The following is a 21,600-nucleotide window of genomic DNA, read 5'->3' on the forward strand; positions in this document are numbered from 1 at the left end:
ACTAGTGCAAAACACTAACAGATTGAAAAAGCCTACATTAAATGGGCACACATTAGTGTCATTGAAGCTGAGCCCCCCAAACATTCAAATCCTAAAATTGCCCGTGCACATATGGCAGAAATAATAGAGCAGCATGGTAGTATGCTATTCTGATCATAGCCATAAACTGAATTGATAGATGCTTTCTGCTTTGTATTATAATGTTACTGAGATGGTGGCATGACTTTGCTTTCTTCTGCATGCATGATTTCTAGCTTATTATTTCTCATGAACATTGCCCTATCAGACTGTGCACACCTCTTAAAGAAATATTGTAATATTGTTCACCCCAAAATAAAAATTCTCTCATTTACACTTCTCCACAGATGCCCATTCTGCACATCTCTGGACCCATCAACCCTTCCCCTGAACAGGTCTGTTTTTCATTCTTTTAACCACATAAGTTTAAATTGCATGGATTGGCATTTGTTTTAATAGATTGAATAATAATGTAATTATATGTTTACTAGATTTGCAAGCTGTGCAGTGAGTTGGACATTGTCCGTGGGAACACTAAGGTGATGTCGGAAATGTTGACAGAGATGGTACCCGGTCAAGAGGATCCATCCGATCATGAGCTTCTACAGGTTTCTCATTCAGAATATTTTCTTGTGGACCAGTCTTACAATTCAAAACTTTGTGGTATCTTCACGGTGACTTTGATTTTGCCAAGTAAGACATGGTCCTATATCATATCCTTGTTAGTCCTGGTACAATATTTCTATCAACCAGTCAGATTTTAGAGTTACAGCAAAGTTAAATTTGTGTGAAAGTTGGCTTTTTAAAGTGAAAGTTCACTTAAAAATGAAAATTCTCTCATCATTTACTCATCCTCATGCCATTCCAGAAGTGTATGACTTACTTTCTTCTATAGAACACAAAGATTTTTAGAAGAATATTTCAGCTCTGTAGGTCCATTCAATACAATTGAATGGTGACCAAAACTTTGAAGCTCCAAAAAGCACATAAAGGCAGCATTAAAGTAATCCATATGACTCCAATGGTTTAATCAATGCCTTTAAAAGTGATATGATAGGTGTGGGTGAGAAACATATCAATATTTAAGTCTTTTTTTTTTTTACTAAAAAAACAAAAACAAAAGAAGAATGTGAAAGTGGATATTTATGATCAAAAAGCAATTAAATATTGACCTGTTTCCACCTACACCTATCATATAGCTTTGGAAGATATGGATTAAACCACTGGAGTCATATAGATTACTTTTATGCTGCCTTCATTTGTTTTTTAGACCTTCTAAGGTCTGGTCACCATTCACTTGCATTGTATGGACCTACAGAGCTGAGATATTCTCATAAAAATGTTTGTTTGTGATCTGCAGAAGAAAGTAAGTCATACACATCTAGGATGGCATGAGGGTGAGTAAATGATGAGAGAAATCTTATTTTTTGGGGTGACGTATACCTTTAAGCGATCTAATCGATTTTGGGTGAGAACAGACCAAAATATAACTCCTTTTTCACTTTCCATCTTTCCATTGCATTCTCTAGGCACCGTCATGATTTCAAGCTCGATTACAGTTCCTAATGCTTGACACATGCGCAGAGGGCTAGATGGTGCTAGGAAGTGTAATCGAGCTTGAAATCATGATCACCAAGGAGATTCCTGATGTCAAGATTTATAATGAAATAGAAGTTAAATTTTGGTCTGTTCTGACCCAGAATCGCTTAAGACATGGATTTATCCACTGGATTACTTTTTGCTGCCTTTATGTGCTTTTTGGAGATTCAACGTTTTGGTCACCATTCACTTGCATTATATTATATATTGCATTGTACACATCTGGGATGGTATGAGGGTGAGTAAATGAGAGAATTTTAATTTTTGGGTGATCTATCCCTTTAAGGGAACTGTTTGTGAAACAGGTCAGTCTGGGTTGTGTTGTGAAAATAAATGATGTGACTCAACCACAAATTTACCCATGATAGTGATTTATCAAAAAAGTCATTATCACAGCTTAAAATGAAAATACTGGGATTTTGCCATTTACAGTCTCTCCATATGGGAACTGTTGAAACAGAGAATATGTATAGTGATCTTAGATATCTATATTGCTGCTCAAAACATAACATAACTTCAATGTTGTTATTGCAAGTAACTGGTGGCATTTCAGCTTACTGTAAAATGCCTTCATATCACAGAAATCAAACAAGGACAAAGATAACAAGTCCCAAAAGATCATTATTGTTTTTTCAGTCCTACGCAGTGCTCGTTTTCCCTTGTTCCACGGCCATATCAGTCCTGTAAGACTTTTCTCTTGACAGCTGTACTTTCAGAGGATAGATGCACAAACAGAGCACCAGCAGCTGATCATGTCCGTAACTTATACATGTCATAATCGTGGGCCCATTCCACATTTCCCCAGTGCTGGATCTAAGACAGAACATAGCAGGACAAAAGTATAAACACAGGCAAAATGTTACCTTGACCAGAGCTTTGGGGTTGTTTCCCATTTGTCTTTACTGTTTAATGTTCTACTAAACTCCTAACACAAGTACAGAATGTTTGCAAGATCCTATATATGCTATTACTAAACACTTGGAAAATAGAAGAAGCCATACCTGGTATTCTTCCTCCAGTCTGGACAGCAGAACTGCTTGTTCCACAGTTAAGTGTCCGTCAATCATCCCAAAGGTCAGGACCAATGATTTCAGCTGAATGATCACATATTCAAGCCCTGCAGAAAGATTAAAAACTGTACTGTTGAATCATGCTCATTCTCATAAGACACAAAAACAGCTCAACTGTGACTTTACCTGTCAGAGACCAGACATTTTAGGAATTGAGGTGTTGACAAAAAGGGTCCTTGGTCTCCTCTGGGATTTGAGGGCCCATTATACTGGATGACGAGCCAATGACTACATTGTACCTAAACACAACAAGTCATTCAGGCATGGCTTTATGTGGTGGCTACTGTGATTATCACATAAGAAACATGTTATCAAACTCACCAAAATGAAATAAATATATATATGTCTCCCTTGTTCTATCCAGTCCATTACAGGGTCCCATTCATTTTTTCGAAGCTCCACAAGACCTGGAGGTTCTTCTACTCTGTAACTGCAAGGAGAGTAGATCTGAATTGTCATGGTACTTTTTAAATTATAGGAAAGTTGGTACCTATTTACATTTAATTCTTCGTCTAATTACTTATAACAATAATGGTGGAGGAGAGCAAGAAGTATGGACTTGGTTTAATTAAATACCATCTCTCTAAACCTTGCAGTAGAACAGGTGATAAACCAGTGCATCTCAGCATACCAGATAGTATCTGTCCCCAAAAACTTTAGAGTCGCCGAGATCATTTGGCCTTTCATCCTCTGCATTGGGTTATCAAGAGCTGTGTTGCAAAGAGTGGTCTGTTTGGACAACAATAGGTCTTAGAAGTCTTGTCAAATTAGCACATGTACGACTGGGGAGCTTCCTTTTTCATACAATCAAATGTCTTACTAAGTGCATGGTGTAAAACTTCAGTGTGTCCTTTTGAATGTCCCATTCTGTTGTAACAGCTATGGCAAGAGCCTCACTGGGAACAGTGAACAGCTTTCCTCCTGGAGTCTTCAGCTTTCACTTGTTAAGATTTATTTCAAACGAGCCTCCTACAGACGACACACAGTCAAAGGATTTTTTGATGAGAACTCTTTGTAGTAGCTTAACTGATTTATTGTGATCAGTTGAATGCCACTTTGGTGAATAAAAGTACCGATTTCTTTCCCTAAAAGCAAAATCTGTACATTATTCCAAACTTTTGGCCGCCAGTGTATATATACCATGGTCTGTTCGAATACTCGATTCTGATTGGATGGAATAAGTGCGGTTCAAACCATTGAATGCACAGGTAGTTCTGGTCAGTTTTAATCACCGTTCGATATTAATGCGCTGTTTGTAACCCTAGCTACATAACATTATAGAGCAAGCAGAGTGAGCTATACCAGTTGAAAACATTTCCTAACCACTTTCATCAGCATAGCTAATATAATGAAATTCAGCTTGTTTTGCATAGAGGGTGAGAGATTGAAATCAAGACCTGTTAAATGCGTCTTTTGCTGTCCGGCAAGGCAATGCAAGACTATTTAAACTGTGATGTGTAAATTATGTTTCTGTGCTGAAATGCCACCTCTCCACCTTTTTCCTGAACGTGGAAGTGTGACTGTTTTCAATTTCCGGTCTCCAGTGCATCGGCGTATATTCTTAGTGGGTAATGTTTAAGGTATTACATTTGTAAAAATGGTCAAAAAACATGCTGATACTTCACAGAGTACAGATGACCGTTTTTTTTGTGTGAGTGTGTAGATGACATGAAGCGATGCAATCGCTTTAGGTGAGAAACAGATCAATATCTGTAGCCTCCCCAGATGCTCCAAAACGTCATGTAATTCCCAACAACCCTGAGGGGGGGAAGGAGACATATCTAGTATGGGAGCAGGCCACGCCAGCTGCGGCCTTTTCTCTCTAAGTTTTTCTCTCCACAGAAAATTTGATTCGGCTGGGGCCTTTAATGCTCATAAAATGCGCCGGGGAAGGCGTTTTTTTCCATTCCTATTCTTTCAGGGGGAAAAGACCCCGCGGAGGCCATACTCTGCCCTGAAGGGGAGGGTAAAAAAGTGGCGAATACGTCATATGGGCCTAAGGCCGCACATGGAAGAGGTGCGGCTGTAGGTCCTGCCCTTCGTAGGGGAGGAGCTCTACAAACGCAGCGACCGGGGCAGAGAGGGCTCTGCCAAGGGAGACGCAGGTCTACCGAAAAAGGGAGACCGTACCGCGGAAGATACATCACAGGAGGTTACCGGGGTAACCGAGACCTGTGGAGCACTTACCCCAGTACAGGGCACGTTAGCACATGTACTGGGTCTGACTACGAATTCCTCCACTGAATTCATGAGCCAGAGGGCTAGGAGAAAGGACATCCAGGGTTCACAGGTTGTGAACACGCATGGGAGAGAAGAGCGCACGGCTTCACCTTGTGGAGGGGAAAGGCGCTATACACAAGCGGTACACCTGGCCAGCTGCCCCGCGTAACGAAACATATCTGTTCGTACCTGAAAGAACACAGGACGAAACCGGCTCAACCCGGAGATTGTAAAATCTTGCAAAGGTATTGGGTGTTGCCCAGCCCGCTGCTCTACAGATGTCTGCTAGAGAGGTGCCATTGGCCAGTGCCCACGAGAATGCCACACTCCTTGTGGAGTGTGCTCGAACTCAAGTGCAATTTAAACTGAATACTTGCACTTTTACTTAATTACATTTCCAAAAAAAAAAAAAAAATAGTACATTTTACTCCTTACAATTATATTTAAACTTGAAAAGTTCTCACTACATTTTTGAAGATCATTTTCTTTCTTTCCCTGTGTGGAGTTCCGACCATCTGCAGAGGCGGAATTTCAGATCTGATGTGAGCTTTGGATATGTTGAAATATTTGTGCGACTAGACCGTATGTAACCGCACGACTGAAAGTGATGTATTCATTCAAAACTATGAGCATGAAATTAGAAACACTGACGGTTTTTGTCCTAAGCTTTATTCTAAACGCCTGCTACTTCTAGATTGGACAGTTATGAAGTCAGAAATGATCATTCACGTTGCAAATATATATATATATATATATATATAAAACAAAAGGGTTTTGTAATTAAATGTGTAGCCTACATGTCATGTATTTCTACATTTGCCCTCCTATTTAACATATCTATGAATTTCTACTCCCTATTTACTGAATTAGTTTTGTTGTTGTTGTTGTTAGGCAACTATTAATCATAATAATAACTATAAAACCAGCAATGATAATGATGATAATAATGATAATAAAAATAATGAAATCTGAGTAAATATTAATTATGAATTTTATTTAAATCTGCTCAACAGCAAGATTTGGTAGCAAATCTCAGAAAACAATTCAGATAACCAACAGCAAACTTTCTTCAAAGCTTCATTTGAATTTTGTTGTCTTTCTCCATGTCTCAAGGGGCTGGGTGCTCTGACATCACAATTTGTGAGTGCTTCTCCCATGCATAAAAACACTGCATGACTGTGGCAGCATTTTCGCAAAACAAAATTATGTTCATTACACATCTCAGGGCAGTTCCGAAGTGAAATGTCCACTGTGTGGCACTAATAGTGAGTGAAATGTTCTCCCAAACAGATGAGGTTTTTAAGGTTAATGTTCTATTGAGATTTAAATCAACAATACCTACCTCCCTTCCCTAAACCTTAAACCTAAACCTAACAGATAGTGTCATAAAAAGCAAATGTGAGATGAAAATAATTTCTGAAGCAACGATGTCATTTTGTGATGCTCCAAGGACACCTTCAGCTCATCACTTGTGTGCTCTTCAGGACTCGTATCCTGGTCCTTTGTATTGCATATGCAACACTCTATCAGTTGAGCTACCGCGCAATTTGATTACAGTTAAACAATCTTGTAAATGTAGTTGGTTATGTAATGCAAATGTTAAAATGAGTCATGCGTTATAGTAAAAGTGTTTATATGTCATAAGAAAGCATTGTGTGAGGAACAGAGCCAAATGTATGTGTTTATGAACTGATAATTTGCCATTTAACTCTTTGAGTGAAAGGGGATAAAAGTCATTGTTGTTTTAGCACCTCTAGTGTTCATTCCATCTGGAAATTGCTGTGTTACGTACAACAGGCCACAAAAAATAAATAAAAATAAAATAATAATAATAATAATAATAATAATTTTGAAAAAATGTAGTTATTGTAATTAGGGCTGTCAATCGATTACAATTTTTAATCGAATTAATTACATGGTGTCCCGATTAATGAATCAAATTAATCGCATATATAAATATTTGCTGAGAAAGCCCTTAAAACAACAATAATTCAGTATATAATGATGAAAAAATGATAAATAGTTATCTTTAAATATTTACAAATTATAAATATATTTTATGCATATATATATATATATATATATATATATATATATATATATATATATATATATATATATATATATATATCAAATATTATAAAAAATATTCAAATCATTAAAATGCATTACATTATTGTGGCAGAAGAGTTAAGCATTGATAAGACAATACAAAAGCGGCTTTAGAATACAATGTATTGTTTATTTGCATATTATTGAATATAAGCCAATCATTGGCATACAGTTCACAGCAATCCATTTTGCAATTGAATATGTCAATTAGTCAGAGATTTATTATGAGGGACCTGTCAATGTACATTTGCATCAGACGGATGTTTTTGGAGCATCTCACTTTGGTTGCGCTGCGTCATAAACATACCATTTTTAGGTCGCTGTGTCAAGTTAAACTTAGTTTAATACTTAGAAGAACACGTCTTGAGATCCCTTAGTTCGGATTTGTGCTCCATCAAGTGTTTTGAATGCAAAAACGCATGCTCGTGTTGTGCACTCTGCTGAAGGGTTGTTTTGTTCTCTGTATAATTTTCGCTTATTGCCCCCTGGAGAAAACAGGTGGTTCTTCAAGCTTGAATTTCTCAGGAATCTTCCTTATTACAGTCCGGGACATGAACACTTGCGTAACACTTTATTTTATTTTTTTAATTAATCGCACTGAATTTGCACGTTAAATCGACAGCCCTAATTGTAACATGATTCTTTGACCAGGTTGTGAATGTCAGACAGTAAAAAGACAAACCAGTCGAATTTAACAACCTCTCTCACACAATCTCCTCTATTGATTTCATTCTAGCTAGGAAAAAAAGTTACTTTTTACTTTTTTAATACTTAAGTACACTTGAATGTGAATAGTTTTTTACTTTCAAGTATGTTTTTGGCTAGATACTTGGACTTTTAATTGAGTAAAATTTTCACTCAGTATCCATACTTTCACTTAAGTATAATTCTGAGTAATTTTTACACCCCTGGCAATTAGGCACCACCTCGAGTGCCATATTGTTGTTATAACACGGTTACCACATATTGAGGACACAAATGTTCATTAAATGTTGTTTTTTAAGTAGAAAGTGTAAAATAAAATAAAAAGTCAAAGTCCTTGTGTCACGTTTTTGTGTGTTTTTGTTCATTTGTTATTTCATGTTTTTTATTTAGAAAAGTAGATCACTGTTTCCTGTTCTTGTTTCATGTCATGTGGTTTCCTTGTCATGTGACTGTCATGTGACTGTCATGTGACCCTCTTGTTTCACCATGTTTAATAGTCCTGTCTTTTCATTGGTTTATGTTTATGAGTCTTGTTATCAGTTCTGTTTTATCATTGGTTCTTGTTTCATTGCCTTGTTATCTTGTTATCAGTTTTGTATTTTCATTGGCTGTCTTGTTGACTTGTTAACCTAGACTGTATTTATAGCCCTCATGTTCTCTAGTTCCTGGTCAAGTATTGTTGGTGTAATTTCGTGTCATTGTTCTTTCTATTAGTCAAGTCTAGTTAAGTCAAGTCAAGTCATTGTTTATAGTCAAGTTTAGGTTCTGTTTTATATTCTGTTTTGTTTTCACTTTGGATTCACGTTTTTGGATTCAATAAAATAATTGCACTTGGGTTCTCACACATCATTGTCTCATCCTTGTTTGTTCATGTCCTGCCTGCCTCCACATTACACCTTGAGAGTAAACAGAAACTGTCTCTATGTGCTGTGCAGTGATACAAATAGAAGCTCTGTGAAGAGGTTCTTGCTGTGATTTATTTGTGAATAAATTATGCCTATTGACCAAAAATCAACCAGGACCGGAACTATCTATTTTATAATGGTAAATGTGAACCTTTACCGATCTGCAAATTATTTAATTGGTCCGGTGATGGTAAATGGCTTAAAGGTGCTGTCAGCAATTTTTTATTGAATGGCAAGCAAAAAACACCCTATTACCTGACTGAATTACATCACTGAATTAGTTGTCCTGAAATGTCACACCAGTCTCTGTGACAGCCCTAGGCACTGTAAACGGCAAACAAATATGTGACTTTGAGCTGCCGTCAAATTCTAAGAAGAATTTGAAGCACTTTCTGCATGTCAATCACATAACATGCCCATATTTTTGGGAAGCAGGAAGCTGAGTGCATAGTATTTGAAGTGGATCATTCAAGTTTAACACCATATCCAGCTTCATAAGATGTTATCAGTTGTTCGTTTGTCGTACAAGAATGCTATTTTACTACAGTTGCTTTTTACAACAGTTTTCAGTATGTCCAACATTTATTGCATACAGCACCTTTATTGCACATTTTATAGGAATATGCAATACACAAAACGCTTATTTAATATTATTCAAAATGTTTTTTTAATTTTTTATTATTGTTGTTAAAAAACACTTTGTGTGTTTTATTGATAGACTAAGCCATTTGTCTGAATAACATACAATTTTGTGTGCTGTTTGGCGACAGGTACAGTACCAGTCCATGAATCTCACCCACATCCACAACAACAAACAGTTGGGTCAGAGACTGCTTTAAACAGACCTGTCGTATTTTCACATGGGTAAATTATGTTTTTGATTGTGTTTAAAGTCTAACGGTAATTTCTAATAAGGACTTTTTAAATATAAAGTTACTGTGGACATACAATAACTTTTAAGAAGTTGGTTGTAAAAATTTAGTTCTGAAAAGCTTTGTTTTGAGAAAACATAAATGTTTTATTTTAGTTATTGTTTTCTGACATTTACTGAGAGTATTCATTAGCTATTTTTTAGATAATAGCAAAGTCCTGCAATTACATATATGCTGTAACATTAAATGTAAAGCAAGTTATCCGTCACTAGAATAATTATATAAGCACACTGAGCCGACACACTGTTGTCCTTCATCACTTCACTGTTTTAATTAACACTATAATTAGTAATTCATAGTTTACATGCTGATCTTGGACAAAAACACATTACTTCATTTTGCAACAATACGTGTTTTATACAAAAATATTGGATGCCACAAATCGCCAGTTCTATAACATAACAGACTGTCAAAATGGTTCATAGCAAAAAAGTAATTGTAAAGAAACAAGTAAAGCAGGATGGCTCTGTTCAGGTTTAATGGACAATGAATAATGTTCTGGAAGTTTCGATGAAAATTTGTACTATCTAACTATCTATCTATCTATCTATCTATCTATCTATCTATCTATCTATCTATCTATCTAATTATAATACAAAATAAATTAATGCACAGATAAATGAAAGAACTTTATCAGAAAATCTTAGTTCTTACCTGCTCATCTGAAATGTCTGCCTGGCTGCTGTCCCTCACTGTGATATATCCATATATCCATCTATCATAGATAGATAGATAGATAGATAGATAGATAGATAGACAGACAGACAGACAGACAGACAGACAGACATATAGATAGATAGACAGATAGATAGATAGATAGATAGATAGATAGATAGATAGATAGATAGATAGATAGATAGATAGATAGATAGATAGAGAGATAGATAGGTCGATGAGATAGTCATGTCAAATCACATAACTCATGAACCCTCTCCAAAGTCTCCTCTCCCATTCACAAGGATGAATTAATCACTTGTTAATTACATATTTAGAGTTGTTGTATCATTTACTGCTATACCCGGAAAAAGCTTTTCACAATTGCTAACCTTATCTGATACTACGTGCATACCTTCATGCTCCTAACTGTAAAAGTTCTGTGCATTTTCATTAGTCCATATGCACCAAGTGTAATCCTGTAGAAATATATTTTTAAAAAGAAGGCTCAGTATCCTGTTTTCTAACACAAAAAAGGTGTATCAGGTTGAGTCTTTGAACAATAGGCCATAAAAAAATATAAACATCGAGTCAATTTCTTGGACATAACAAAAGCTCTTCTAGTAACAGGAACAATAGTTTACTCTTTTCCTTGTTTACACAGGACACTAGAGTTTACTTAGCTGAGCCCTTCCGGCATAACTTCTTTTTTATATTCCTGCCAAAGCATTCATCAAGGGTAGATTTAATATAACAAAGTAATAAAATACTGAAATAAATCTGCAGTTTTGTATGTAACCTGGGATTATTGCTCCAGTCATTACAATAGATATTTTACTGTTCTGATGTTGATTCATTTACAGCTATTTTTACTTGCAAAAGGGATAGTTCTCAGTCTTGTATATGAGTCATCGTTAACCTTCTCCATTGTCACGTGATGCTTACTTTTTCCAGATTCTGCTGCTTAAAAATAGTAAGAGCCAAATTAATAACAACAGCATTAATCTTAATTTCACTAGATTACTTAGATTACTCTGTTAGTATCTTGATAACTGCATTGCCAAAATATGGGCATTTTGTGGTCAAAATTTACATTACTCCTAAAGCAGATAAATATTATGGAACTGAAAATATTTATATTTTTATCACTTTTATTTAAATTAATTTCATGATAATGCAGCTTTGCATTCAATAAAATGCATTCACAACAAATTTTTGTTGTAAGGTTTACTCATGCCATAAATTTGCTGAAAGTTTTTTGCTGCGGTATTTTGTTTGGTAGTGAGCAATGTTTGATATGGATTTTAAAAAAAAACCACTAGAACTACACTGGGGGGAAAAAATGCTGTTTAAAACTTAATTCAATTGTGCACATTGGTTCCACACAATGAAAATGAGTTTCTTTGATGTTAAATTAAAATGTAGGCTATACTCAAATTCTTTGTGTAGCAAAAACCTAAATGAATTGAGTTTTACCTAACTTAAATTTGAATAACTGTGTTGAAGCTTGATGCTAGCTAGCAACAAATACATTAGCATATTATATAAAAGTGATGCTCGCTGTCAATCAATCCATTTCAATTTTCTGAAACAGGCTTCTGATTTAGGCATTGCTTGTTCTCAGAAAATAACAAAGTACTGAACAATGCATTGCTGTACTGGTACTGTACAATGAAATTAACTGTTACATGAAATGAAAAGAGAAACTAGTATGAATAAAAGCATTGTTGTGCAACAACAATGATGGTAAATTCAAAGAAATTTTACCTACTCTCCTTCCTACTTCCCAAACAGCTATTTTAATGAAAAAGATTGGCGTTAAATCTGCTTTACTTAAAACTAATTGTCACAATATGGTTTACCAATTTTTAAGTTGACAATAGCTATAAACATGTGCATTGCCTTCTGAAAGACTTTAAGTAATGTCCAGAAGAACAAGCTTTAAACTAATTTTAATAAACTACAATCTTTCATTTTAAAGTGTAAAAAATGTCTTGAACATATTCAGCATGGTTTGAATTAAGTGCTCTGTCTCTTCTGAGGATTTATATGAACTTAGAGAATTCAAAACTGGAAATGACTTAAAAGCCATACATGTGAAAAAAAAGACAGTAAAAAAGATTTAAAATAAATACTGATAGTAATGAACTAACAATATATTTGTTATGTCTTAATGACATTTCACACTGGCAGGAAAAAAAATGGGAAGCACTTTATTTTACAATGTCCTTGTTACACATATTACATGTATTGACTATAGAAATAACAGTGAATTATGCATAATTAAACGCAACTAACCCTAAACCAAATTCTTACCCTAACCCTAAACCTATAGTAAGTACATGTTGTTAATTAGTAATAATCAGTAATTACTTGTGTAACTACACTTGTGTAACCACAACCCCCCCCCCCCCCCCCCCCCACACACACACACACTGAAAATTAGGCAAAATAATTTGGTATGATTTCTGCGATTCAAAGAACTTCCAAAGGGTTCCATGGTGTTTTCCAAGGGGTCATCCTTTTGTTCATTACTGCACCTGGCAAGTCCATGTGTTCATATTTTCTCCTCGACTGCCTCATGCAGTTCAGTGGATAGTACATGAAAAGCACGTGTTGAGTGCCTTTACCCGGATGGCCAAAACGTGCAGTTGGGGTTCTTTCCCAGGTGATGATGTTGTCATGCAGGAGGAATAACAACCTGTACTGCTGATGACCTTGAGTAGGATTCTGCGGAGGAGTCTTGGCGGTCCTTCACAGGCTAGTGTGACACCAGCAGCTTCAGATCATTGTCCTAGCTGTCTGCTCTCTCACCGCCCTTAGTTTGAATACACACCTGTGTGCCCCACAAGAAATTACTCAAAGATGACAGCCATGAATGGACTGCTCACATGGGTTATTTAGATGAAAAAACGGGTACCAAAGCTCTATGTACTACAGGTCCTGACACAGTAAAATGTCAAAAGTATATGACCATTTTATGACATGAAGGCAGAGATCGTTGCTGTTTTACTGCTGATAGGCAACTACTGCAGGAAAATGCAGAAGAATCCAAATTAGATCAGACAGACAGACAGACAGATAGATAGACAGACATGTTTAATTACAGACAGACAGACAGACAGACAGAGATAGACATGTTTAATTACAGACAGACAGACAGACAGACAGATAGATAGATAGACATGTTTAATTACAGACAGACAGACAGACAGACAGATAGATAGACATGTTTAATTACAGACAGACAGACAGATAGACATGTTTAATTACAGACAGACAGACAGATATGTTTAATTAGACAGACAGACAGACAGATAGATAGACAGACAGACATGTTTAATTACAGACAGACAGACAGAGATAGACATTTTAATTACAGACAGACAGACAGATAGATAGATAGATAGATAGATAGATATGTTTAATTACAGACAGACAGACAGTCAGACATGTTTAATTACAGACAGACAGACAGACATGTTTAATTACAGACAGACAGACAGATAGACATGTTTAATTACAGACAGACAGACAGACATGTTTAACTACAGACAGACAGTCAGACATGTTTAATTACAGACAGACAGACAGACAGACAGATAGACATGTTTAATTACAGACAGACAGACAGATATACATGTTTACAGACAGACAGACAGACAGATATGTTTAATTAGACAGACAGACAGACAGACAGACAGATAGATAGATAGATAGATAGATAGATAGATAGATAGATAGATAGATAGATAGATAGATAAGAACAGACAGACACATAAATAGATACTGACCTTGACTTAGGTCTGAAAACTGACATTTTATAACTGATAAATACGAATTGTTTTATAAATGGAGCAAGGGATGGAATTAAATTCTACAGCAACTTCATTAACAACGACGTCTACATGCGCACGTGCACGCACCAGCATTTCACAGCATGCACGGCTGACTTGTAAACGCTCACGTGAGATAAACAACACGCCCAGGTCCGCCTAGCAGCTATAAATAATGAGGATGATCTGGATGCTGAGCGAGAACAAGGAAAAAAGCGATTCATTGTTCTGATCTCTTTCTTTAGAAGCCATGTCAGCTATGAGTGATCTGCGCTTCCCTGTCGATGTCCGACTTATCGGCGTGATGAGGAAAGAAAAGAGCAAAGTAAGAATATGATGTATCCGTAGAGTAACTTTAAATAATCTTTAGGGAAGACCATTTAAATACTTTTTTATCGCTTCCGAAAGTTTAAGATTCAGGTTTCAAATGATTATTATGATTAATTGCTTGTTTGTTTGTTGCAGATGTACATTACATCCGTGTTATGGTCTGACCAGAGCGAGATGATAGTGTACAGGTCTCTCCAGGACTTCAAGAGGCTTCATGTAGGTTTTACAATAACTTGACTCAGCACAGATGGTAACTAGAACGGTAAACCTCATCACCTAATATGCTTTCTTCAACAGAGGCAGCTGAAAAAGAAATTTCCTGTGGAAAAACCATTTGGTAAAGAGGATAGAGTGCTCCCCCATTTTGGAGGTATGGTTTCTCTCACATATCCACATGCACTGTCAAAATGTAGGTAATAATTTAAAAGATTTGCTTCATCCAGCAACATATTAATTTATTCTAGTACATAATATTGACCAAAAAGGGTCAGAATTAGTAGAAAAACTATTTTAGGTAACAATAGCCCCTTTTTACTTGTTACAGTGATATAAAAGTCCCACTCGTGCATTAGTTCTGTTATTCAAATGAGATGTCTGCTGTTTGCAGCCCGAAACACAAAGAGAACCTTTCCGCTGAAGGGTCTGGTCAAGTCTGTGCATCGATTGAACGGTCTGGAGAAGTATTGTTGCAGTCTGTTGCAGTGTAACTCTGCTGTATCACATTCCACAGCTGTTATTCAGTTCTTCCTGCCAAATGAGCAAGAGCTTCAGAAAGAGTTTACCCAAAACAGGTATGTAGATCACTTAAGTAGCCAGACTATGTAGGTCACTGCATGTTTTTAGCTCATTGTGCCTGTTACAGAATTGGCATGATGCAGTTAAATGCCAAGTGAACATGCTAAGACATGTTTGTGCATAAGGTATGATTAAATGTAACATCTGTATGCCTCTCTCACTGTTTGCAGTGTAATGATTCTGCAATCTGAAAACATCCCCACTGTCAATCGAGGAAATAAATGTCTGAGCATTGGCAATATGACCCAGCCTTTTGTATCCAAGACATATAGATGTGTGGCTCCATATGAGACTAAGGATACAAAGTACAAACCCTTTAAGGTTGTTAAGGAGGAAAGACTGAATGTGCTCATCAAAGACCAAGCAGGTATGTTTCTTCTCTCATTAGGAATTGAACTGTTAAGAGATAAATCCGGATATAGTGCAGTTCCTTGGAGTCTATTCTTGCAATTGGTAGATAATATTTTGGTGTGGGTGTTATGTGAACAGGTTGGTGGCTCGTCGAGAATGAAGATAAATGTTTAGCATGGTTTCCTGCTCCCTACTTGGAGTTATGTGATAAGGAAGAAGATGAGGATGATTTCGACTCAGCTATTGTTGAAAGTAAGATGTAATTGTTACTTATACCACTGGTCTGTTTCTTGATTCTGATTGGTTGGTGGACGTTCTAAGGTGTGCAATTATTTTTCAAGTAAATGCACGGTTGTGAAGTAGTTCTAGGTCTTGACTGCATAACGTTTCCATTTCATTTCGACAAATTATGTCAGTTATTAAGTACATCGGATAAGAATGACAAACAATCTCTGCGTCCGAAACCATGTACTGTCACAGTATGTACTGTATTTGATGAGAAACGCACTTCTCGGCCGATAAAACTGTAGGCTCTTTAGGTATGTAAGAGGCAGTATGAATAGAATTCGGACATACTAACATCCGGGAATGTACGCATGGTCCCGTGACCAGAATATATGACGTGACAACAACAACCGTGAAAATAATCCACTCAAGTTCAGTTAAACAAGTGCCATTTAAGCACAATGAGCAACATTCTTTGTGTATACAGCACTTACTATTGAAAACTGTTTTAAATCCAGCATTTGAACGTGACGTCTCCTCAGCTCCCGATGCATTGTGGGATAGGAAAGTGCTCAACCGATCCACACTTCAGCATCTCACCGGAAATAGTAGGTCATCCGGGCATTTCTCGCTTACTGTCTTATGAATACTATGGATTCGGACATACTACTCCACTGGCATACTGTTTTTGACATACTGTATAGTAGGGAAGTATGAATATTCGGACGCAGTCATTGTCTGTAATATCCTAAATTTATTTCATTCTTGGGCGTCCTTGGGCTCCCTCCATCTCTCTCTCTTTCTCTCTTTCTCTTTCGCTCTTGTCTCTCTCTCTCACACACACACACCTTACACACTACCACAGCAAAATAACCATATAAACAAAGACATTGTTTAAAGTAAATCGGTTAAGAACGTCAAACAATGTCTATAATAGCCTACATTTATTTCAATTTCGGTTGAAAAGCTCCCTCGTCTCCCCCGCACTTCTGCATGCGCACACACACACTGAGACTCGTGTCGCGACCAAGAAATAGAGCCGTACCCTCCGCGACTTGATAAATACGTTTCTATTATCCGAAATAACTTTTAATATGTGAAACTTTTTACGTTTCAATGTATTTCATCCTAATCAGCCTCACATAGCTATAGTGGAAAGCACCGCGCTACCCCCCCCCCTCGCTCGCTCGCACACACACGTGCACACACACACACACACACACGCAAACACACACACACTACCTTGTTACTCCAATGCCGAAAAGCAGCATATCCTCCATTGCTAGTTCTAAAGTGACGTTTTCGAACTAGCAACAAAGGCTTCAGCTGTATCAGAGCTAGATACACTTGATCAATACAACAGTTTCTATATTATCTGAAATATCTGTGGGAAACACCCTCACGCTCCCTTCCCCCTCTCTTAAGCTCTCACACACGTGGACACACATATACATTACGCACACACTTACTCGCGAGCGAAAAACAGAACCATCATGTCAGCGCACACCTGCATCTCAGTGGGTTTGAAAACAGTTGTTAAGGTTTACAATGGAAATATGGAAACACTCGCTGCTGCTGAGAAGTGCTTAAACTTACATCTTGGCGATTTTAAAGCGATGTTATTGCTGACGAGAGCTGCAACAAATAAAGGTAATTCCACAGGCGATCTCTCTCAGTTTCTGGGCTTCTCTCTTTCGATACCTCAAAAACAAACTCACACACAAACACACACACACACACGTACAAACGCACTAACGTCAGTAAGTGCTCCAGTAAAGCAGCGCATCCTCTGTTGCTAGTTCTAATGTGACGTTTTCGAACTAGCAACGAAGGCTTGAGCTGTATTAAAGATGCTGAATCTGTGGCGGAAGAAAGTAGTTCCACTCACAAGAGTGTTTTAGGGACGAAAACCAGAAAAAGTCTTGAGATAAAACCCTGAACAATGTATTAAGGTGCTCCAGCCTGGTGAATTATTGAAAAATAATGCACACCCAAGGTGTAGCTCCGCTGCGTGTCGTGACCACATTACCACCTTGGGTGTGCATTATTTTTCAGTAACTCAATGGTCTGTCGTCAATTATTCTTTACATAAATGTACAATGTTTCAATGAAAGTCCAAAGAAGCATTGCTAACTTAAGATTTTCTCACTCGCCAGTGCCACTGTACTGTGCCACAAGAGGTTATACTTCCAAAAAAGAGGATGAGCTGTCCCTGAGCATTGGTGCTGTTGTGGAGGTGTTACAGAAGACTAATAATGGCTGGTGGCTTGTTAGGTAATTAAAGTTGTTTACCCAGGTTGCCTGAACATTTAAGAATGATATGAATGTCAAAGTATTCCAAGGCTGATATATTTATAGGCAAAAGGTGTGTGAGAGGCCACATTTTAAAGGAAGCATTTTCCTGTTTGAGGGATTAAAAATAACAGTCAAGCCAAAATGTATTTAACAAATGCACAACAACCTTGCATGTAGCAGCACAGTAATACTGGTAATGAAATGTATTTCTGCAAGCTCCAAAGAAACTAGAAATGACAAAATTAAGCTAAAAGTGACAGATAATCATTAAAGGGATAGTTCACCCAACAATGGAAATTCTCTCCTCGTTTACTCACCCTAATGCCATCCCAAATGCGTATCACTTTCTTTCTTCTGCTAAACACAAACAAAGATTTATAGAAGAATATTTCAGCTCTGTAGGTCCATACAATGCAAGTGAATGGGTACCTACATTTTGAAGCTCCAAAATGCATATAAATGCAGCATAAAAGTAATCCATAAGACTCCAGTGTTTTAAGATATGTATCTTCAGAAGAGATCAAAATAAAGTCCTTTTTACTATAAATTCTCCTCTCTGCCCAGTAGGTGGTGATATGCACGAAGAATGTGAATCGCCAAAAACAAAAGAAGAAGAATGTTGAAGTGAAAGTGGAGATTTATAGTAAAAAAGGATTTAAATATTGATCTGTTCACACCCACACCTATCATATCGCTTCACAAATAGATTTAACCACTGGAGTCATATGGATAACTCTTATGCTGCCCTTATGTGATTTTCAAAGTTCTGGCCTCCATTCACTTGCATTGTGAAGATCTACAGAGCTGAAATATTCTTCTAAAAAAAAATTTGTGTTCAGCAGATGAAAGAAAGTCATCTGGGATGGCATGAGGGTGAGTAAATGATGAGAGAAGTTTCATTTTTGGGTGAACGATCTCTTTAAATGGGAAAATATATTCAGACTTTATATAAAAATGTATAAATGTTGTAAAATGTCATGTGCAAAACAAATATATTATTACATGGCTCTCTGGAATACTTGATTCTGATCAATTGCAGCACTCTGCAGTCAAATATTTTGGTAACACTTTACAAAAAGGTTCCATTTGTTAACAATAGTTAGCAACATTATTTAACATGAACTAACAATAAACAATACTTTTATAACATTTAATAATTTTGGTTAATGTTAATTTCAACATATAGTAATACATATTTAAAATCAAAACATTTATCAAAAAATAAATACAAAAATAGGCATGAAATATTAATTGTTGTTGACATTATTGTATTATGTGCCACAGGTGATCTTTTTACAATAAGTTTCCATTCGCTAACATTAGTTAATGCACTATGAACTAACATGAAGTAACAATGAACAATTGTATTTTTATTAATTAACATTAAGATGAATAAATTCTGTAAAAATGATTGTTCATTGTTTGTTCATTATATTTAATGCTTGAACTAAATTTAATGAATGGAAACTTATTGTAAAAAGATCACTTGTGGTCTCTTTCGTGTCACATAATACAATAATGTCAACTACAATTAATATTTCATGTCTATTTTTTTATTTATTTGGCAAGTAGCCATGTAATACGCAGAATAATGAACAGTCAGCCAATTATTGTGGCAAAATAAACCCCACTTAGGGTGATAGAAGACTGATCACCCAGGATTTCTTTTGTGATGATGACTGAGGTGTCAGCATCTTACAGAACTTAATCTTAAGGCATGTATGCTCTCTGCAGATATAACAGAAAGGCAGGCTATGTGCCCTCCATGATCCTAAAGCCATACAACAGCCCCACAGTTGGCCTTCAGAATCTCCAGAGGAAACTTCATATTTGTACTATTTCCACCAACAACTCCTTCAAGCAGGACGCAAACTCCACTGAGCCTCAGGTCCACACACAATACAGAATGAATAGTTTCCTCAAATCCTGCTCTCTGGAAGTGCTGTCAGATCCTCAGAGCCAGTACAGTGCTCCAGAGGATGAAGAGCATGAGGAGTCTGACAGCCTCAAGAACAGCTTCAGCGATAATGCAACCAACTTAAGCTTCAGTTCCTCAGACACTGAATCTATGAGCCCAAGCATGTCCAGCTCAGATGGAGAAGAGGGCCTGAGACAGCCTGATAAAGAGCCAGAGTCAGACGGCAACGAAAGTGGTATTTCCAGAGGCCAGTCCAGCCCCACCAGCTCAGAAAGTGGTGACCCAGTGAATGCAGCCAGATACCCCAGGGTACCACAAAGACCGCAAACGCAAGAGATCCTCAGTCGCTGCACTACCTACACCCGTAAAGCTGCTCTAGCAAACACTGCACGTCTGTTCCCTGAAAGAGCATGTTTAGTAGATGGAGGTAGAGCGCAAAAGGGGTGTGAGAGAGTTCACTGAAAAAGAAAGTATGGTTGCATAATAATGACACACTAAATAATTTTTTCACTTCATAACTTCTGCATAACCTCTACTGTTCTTTTTCTACATGATTCACTGTAATCTCTTTGTATTGTCTCTTGTAGTCCTTTGTGCAGATGTATCAATCAAATAATAAATAGCTTGATTAAAGAAAGGCAGTTAAAGGAATATTCCGTGTTCAATACAAGCTAAGCTCAATCGACAGCATTTGTGGCATATTATTGATTACCACAAAAATTCATTTTGACTCGTCCTTCTTTTTCTTTAAAAAAATGCCAAATCCTGGGTTACAGTTAGGCACTTACAATGGATGTGAATGGTACCAGTCTGTAAACGTCAAAATTACTCACTGTTTTAAAAAGTACAGACACGAGACATAAACTACAGTATATGTGTGTTAACATGATTTTAGTGTGATAAAATCGCTCACTAACCTTTTACAGCTAGTTACAAACAAATTTACCACTTCGGTGCCATCATGTAATGTGAACAAACCCTAAAACGACTGTAAAATTGACAATTTAAACAACTTTATAGCTCAAATAATACACAAGTTTTATCAGAAGAATTCATGTAAGTGCTTTTATAAAATAATAAGCTTCACATTACTGCCTTTAAACCCTCCAAATATTGTCATCATTCACTTCCTCACTGTAAACTTGATTTTTGAAAGAAAAGGAGGAATGAATCAAAATGATTTTTTTATTTCTTTGTGGTAATCAACATTATGCCACAAATGCTGTCGATTGGCCTTAACTTGTATTGAACCTGGAATTTTAATTGAATGTATGTATTTAACAGATTTGAATTAAGTACCATGGCTTCAGTTTTATTTTTTTCACCAAGTTTATATTCAGTCGTCTTTTTGCATGTTCTGAAGTGAATTGTTTTCCATACTGGAAAGTTTTATTTGACCTTTTTCTTATAAGCCTGTACACGTTTCAGTAAATATTTCTTACTGCACCCATTTTTAATGCTTCTGTTCTCATGTAATTAAAGCATTAACTTGCCATGAAATATATATTGTAGACAATATAAAACTTGTTGTTGATAAAATAAAACTCGTCTCTTTAATAAAAACTTGATTGTCTTGACAATGCCTTACTTGTCTTGAACCAGGAACATTCCTTTAATAGGGAAACTGAAAACTGT

The 21,600-nt window shown here is 36.6% G+C and overlaps 1 protein-coding gene and 1 pseudogene across 1 annotated transcript; one reads left to right on the forward strand and one right to left on the reverse strand.

Moving 5' to 3' along the window:
- Nucleotides 1-2,292: 2,292 nt before the first annotated feature.
- LOC127422879 (ATP synthase mitochondrial F1 complex assembly factor 2-like) lies at nucleotides 2,293-11,143 on the reverse strand (annotated as a pseudogene).
- A 3,094-nt stretch (nucleotides 11,144-14,237) lies between these two features.
- LOC127423253 (NADPH oxidase organizer 1-like) lies at nucleotides 14,238-21,507 on the forward strand. Its single transcript, XM_051667406.1, has 8 exons — nucleotides 14,238-14,376; nucleotides 14,517-14,597; nucleotides 14,679-14,751; nucleotides 14,989-15,172; nucleotides 15,347-15,543; nucleotides 15,666-15,779; nucleotides 17,909-18,026; nucleotides 19,782-21,507. The coding sequence occupies exons 1-8, from the start codon at nucleotides 14,302-14,304 to the stop codon at nucleotides 20,425-20,427; spliced, it is 1,488 nt and encodes a 495-aa protein (XP_051523366.1). The 5' UTR covers nucleotides 14,238-14,301; the 3' UTR covers nucleotides 20,428-21,507.
- The last annotated feature ends 93 nt before the right edge of the window (nucleotides 21,508-21,600 follow it).

The sequence above is a fragment of the Myxocyprinus asiaticus genome, chromosome 32 (genome assembly GCF_019703515.2).
Source record: "Myxocyprinus asiaticus isolate MX2 ecotype Aquarium Trade chromosome 32, UBuf_Myxa_2, whole genome shotgun sequence".
In the NCBI taxonomy this organism is placed as follows: Eukaryota; Metazoa; Chordata; class Actinopteri; order Cypriniformes; family Catostomidae; genus Myxocyprinus; species Myxocyprinus asiaticus.

Excerpts from the sequence above, each read along its gene's own strand:
- LOC127423253 (XM_051667406.1), top strand. The coding sequence starts at position 14,302 with ATGTCAGCTATGAGTGATCTGCGCTTCCCTGTCGATGTCCGACTTATC. Across the intron at positions 14,598-14,678 it reads AGGACTTCAAGAGGCTTCAT|AGGCAGCTGAAAAAGAAATT; the intron begins GTAGGTTTTACA and ends TTTCTTCAACAG. Across the intron at positions 15,780-17,908 it reads CGACTCAGCTATTGTTGAAA|TGCCACTGTACTGTGCCACA; the intron begins GTAAGATGTAAT and ends CTCACTCGCCAG.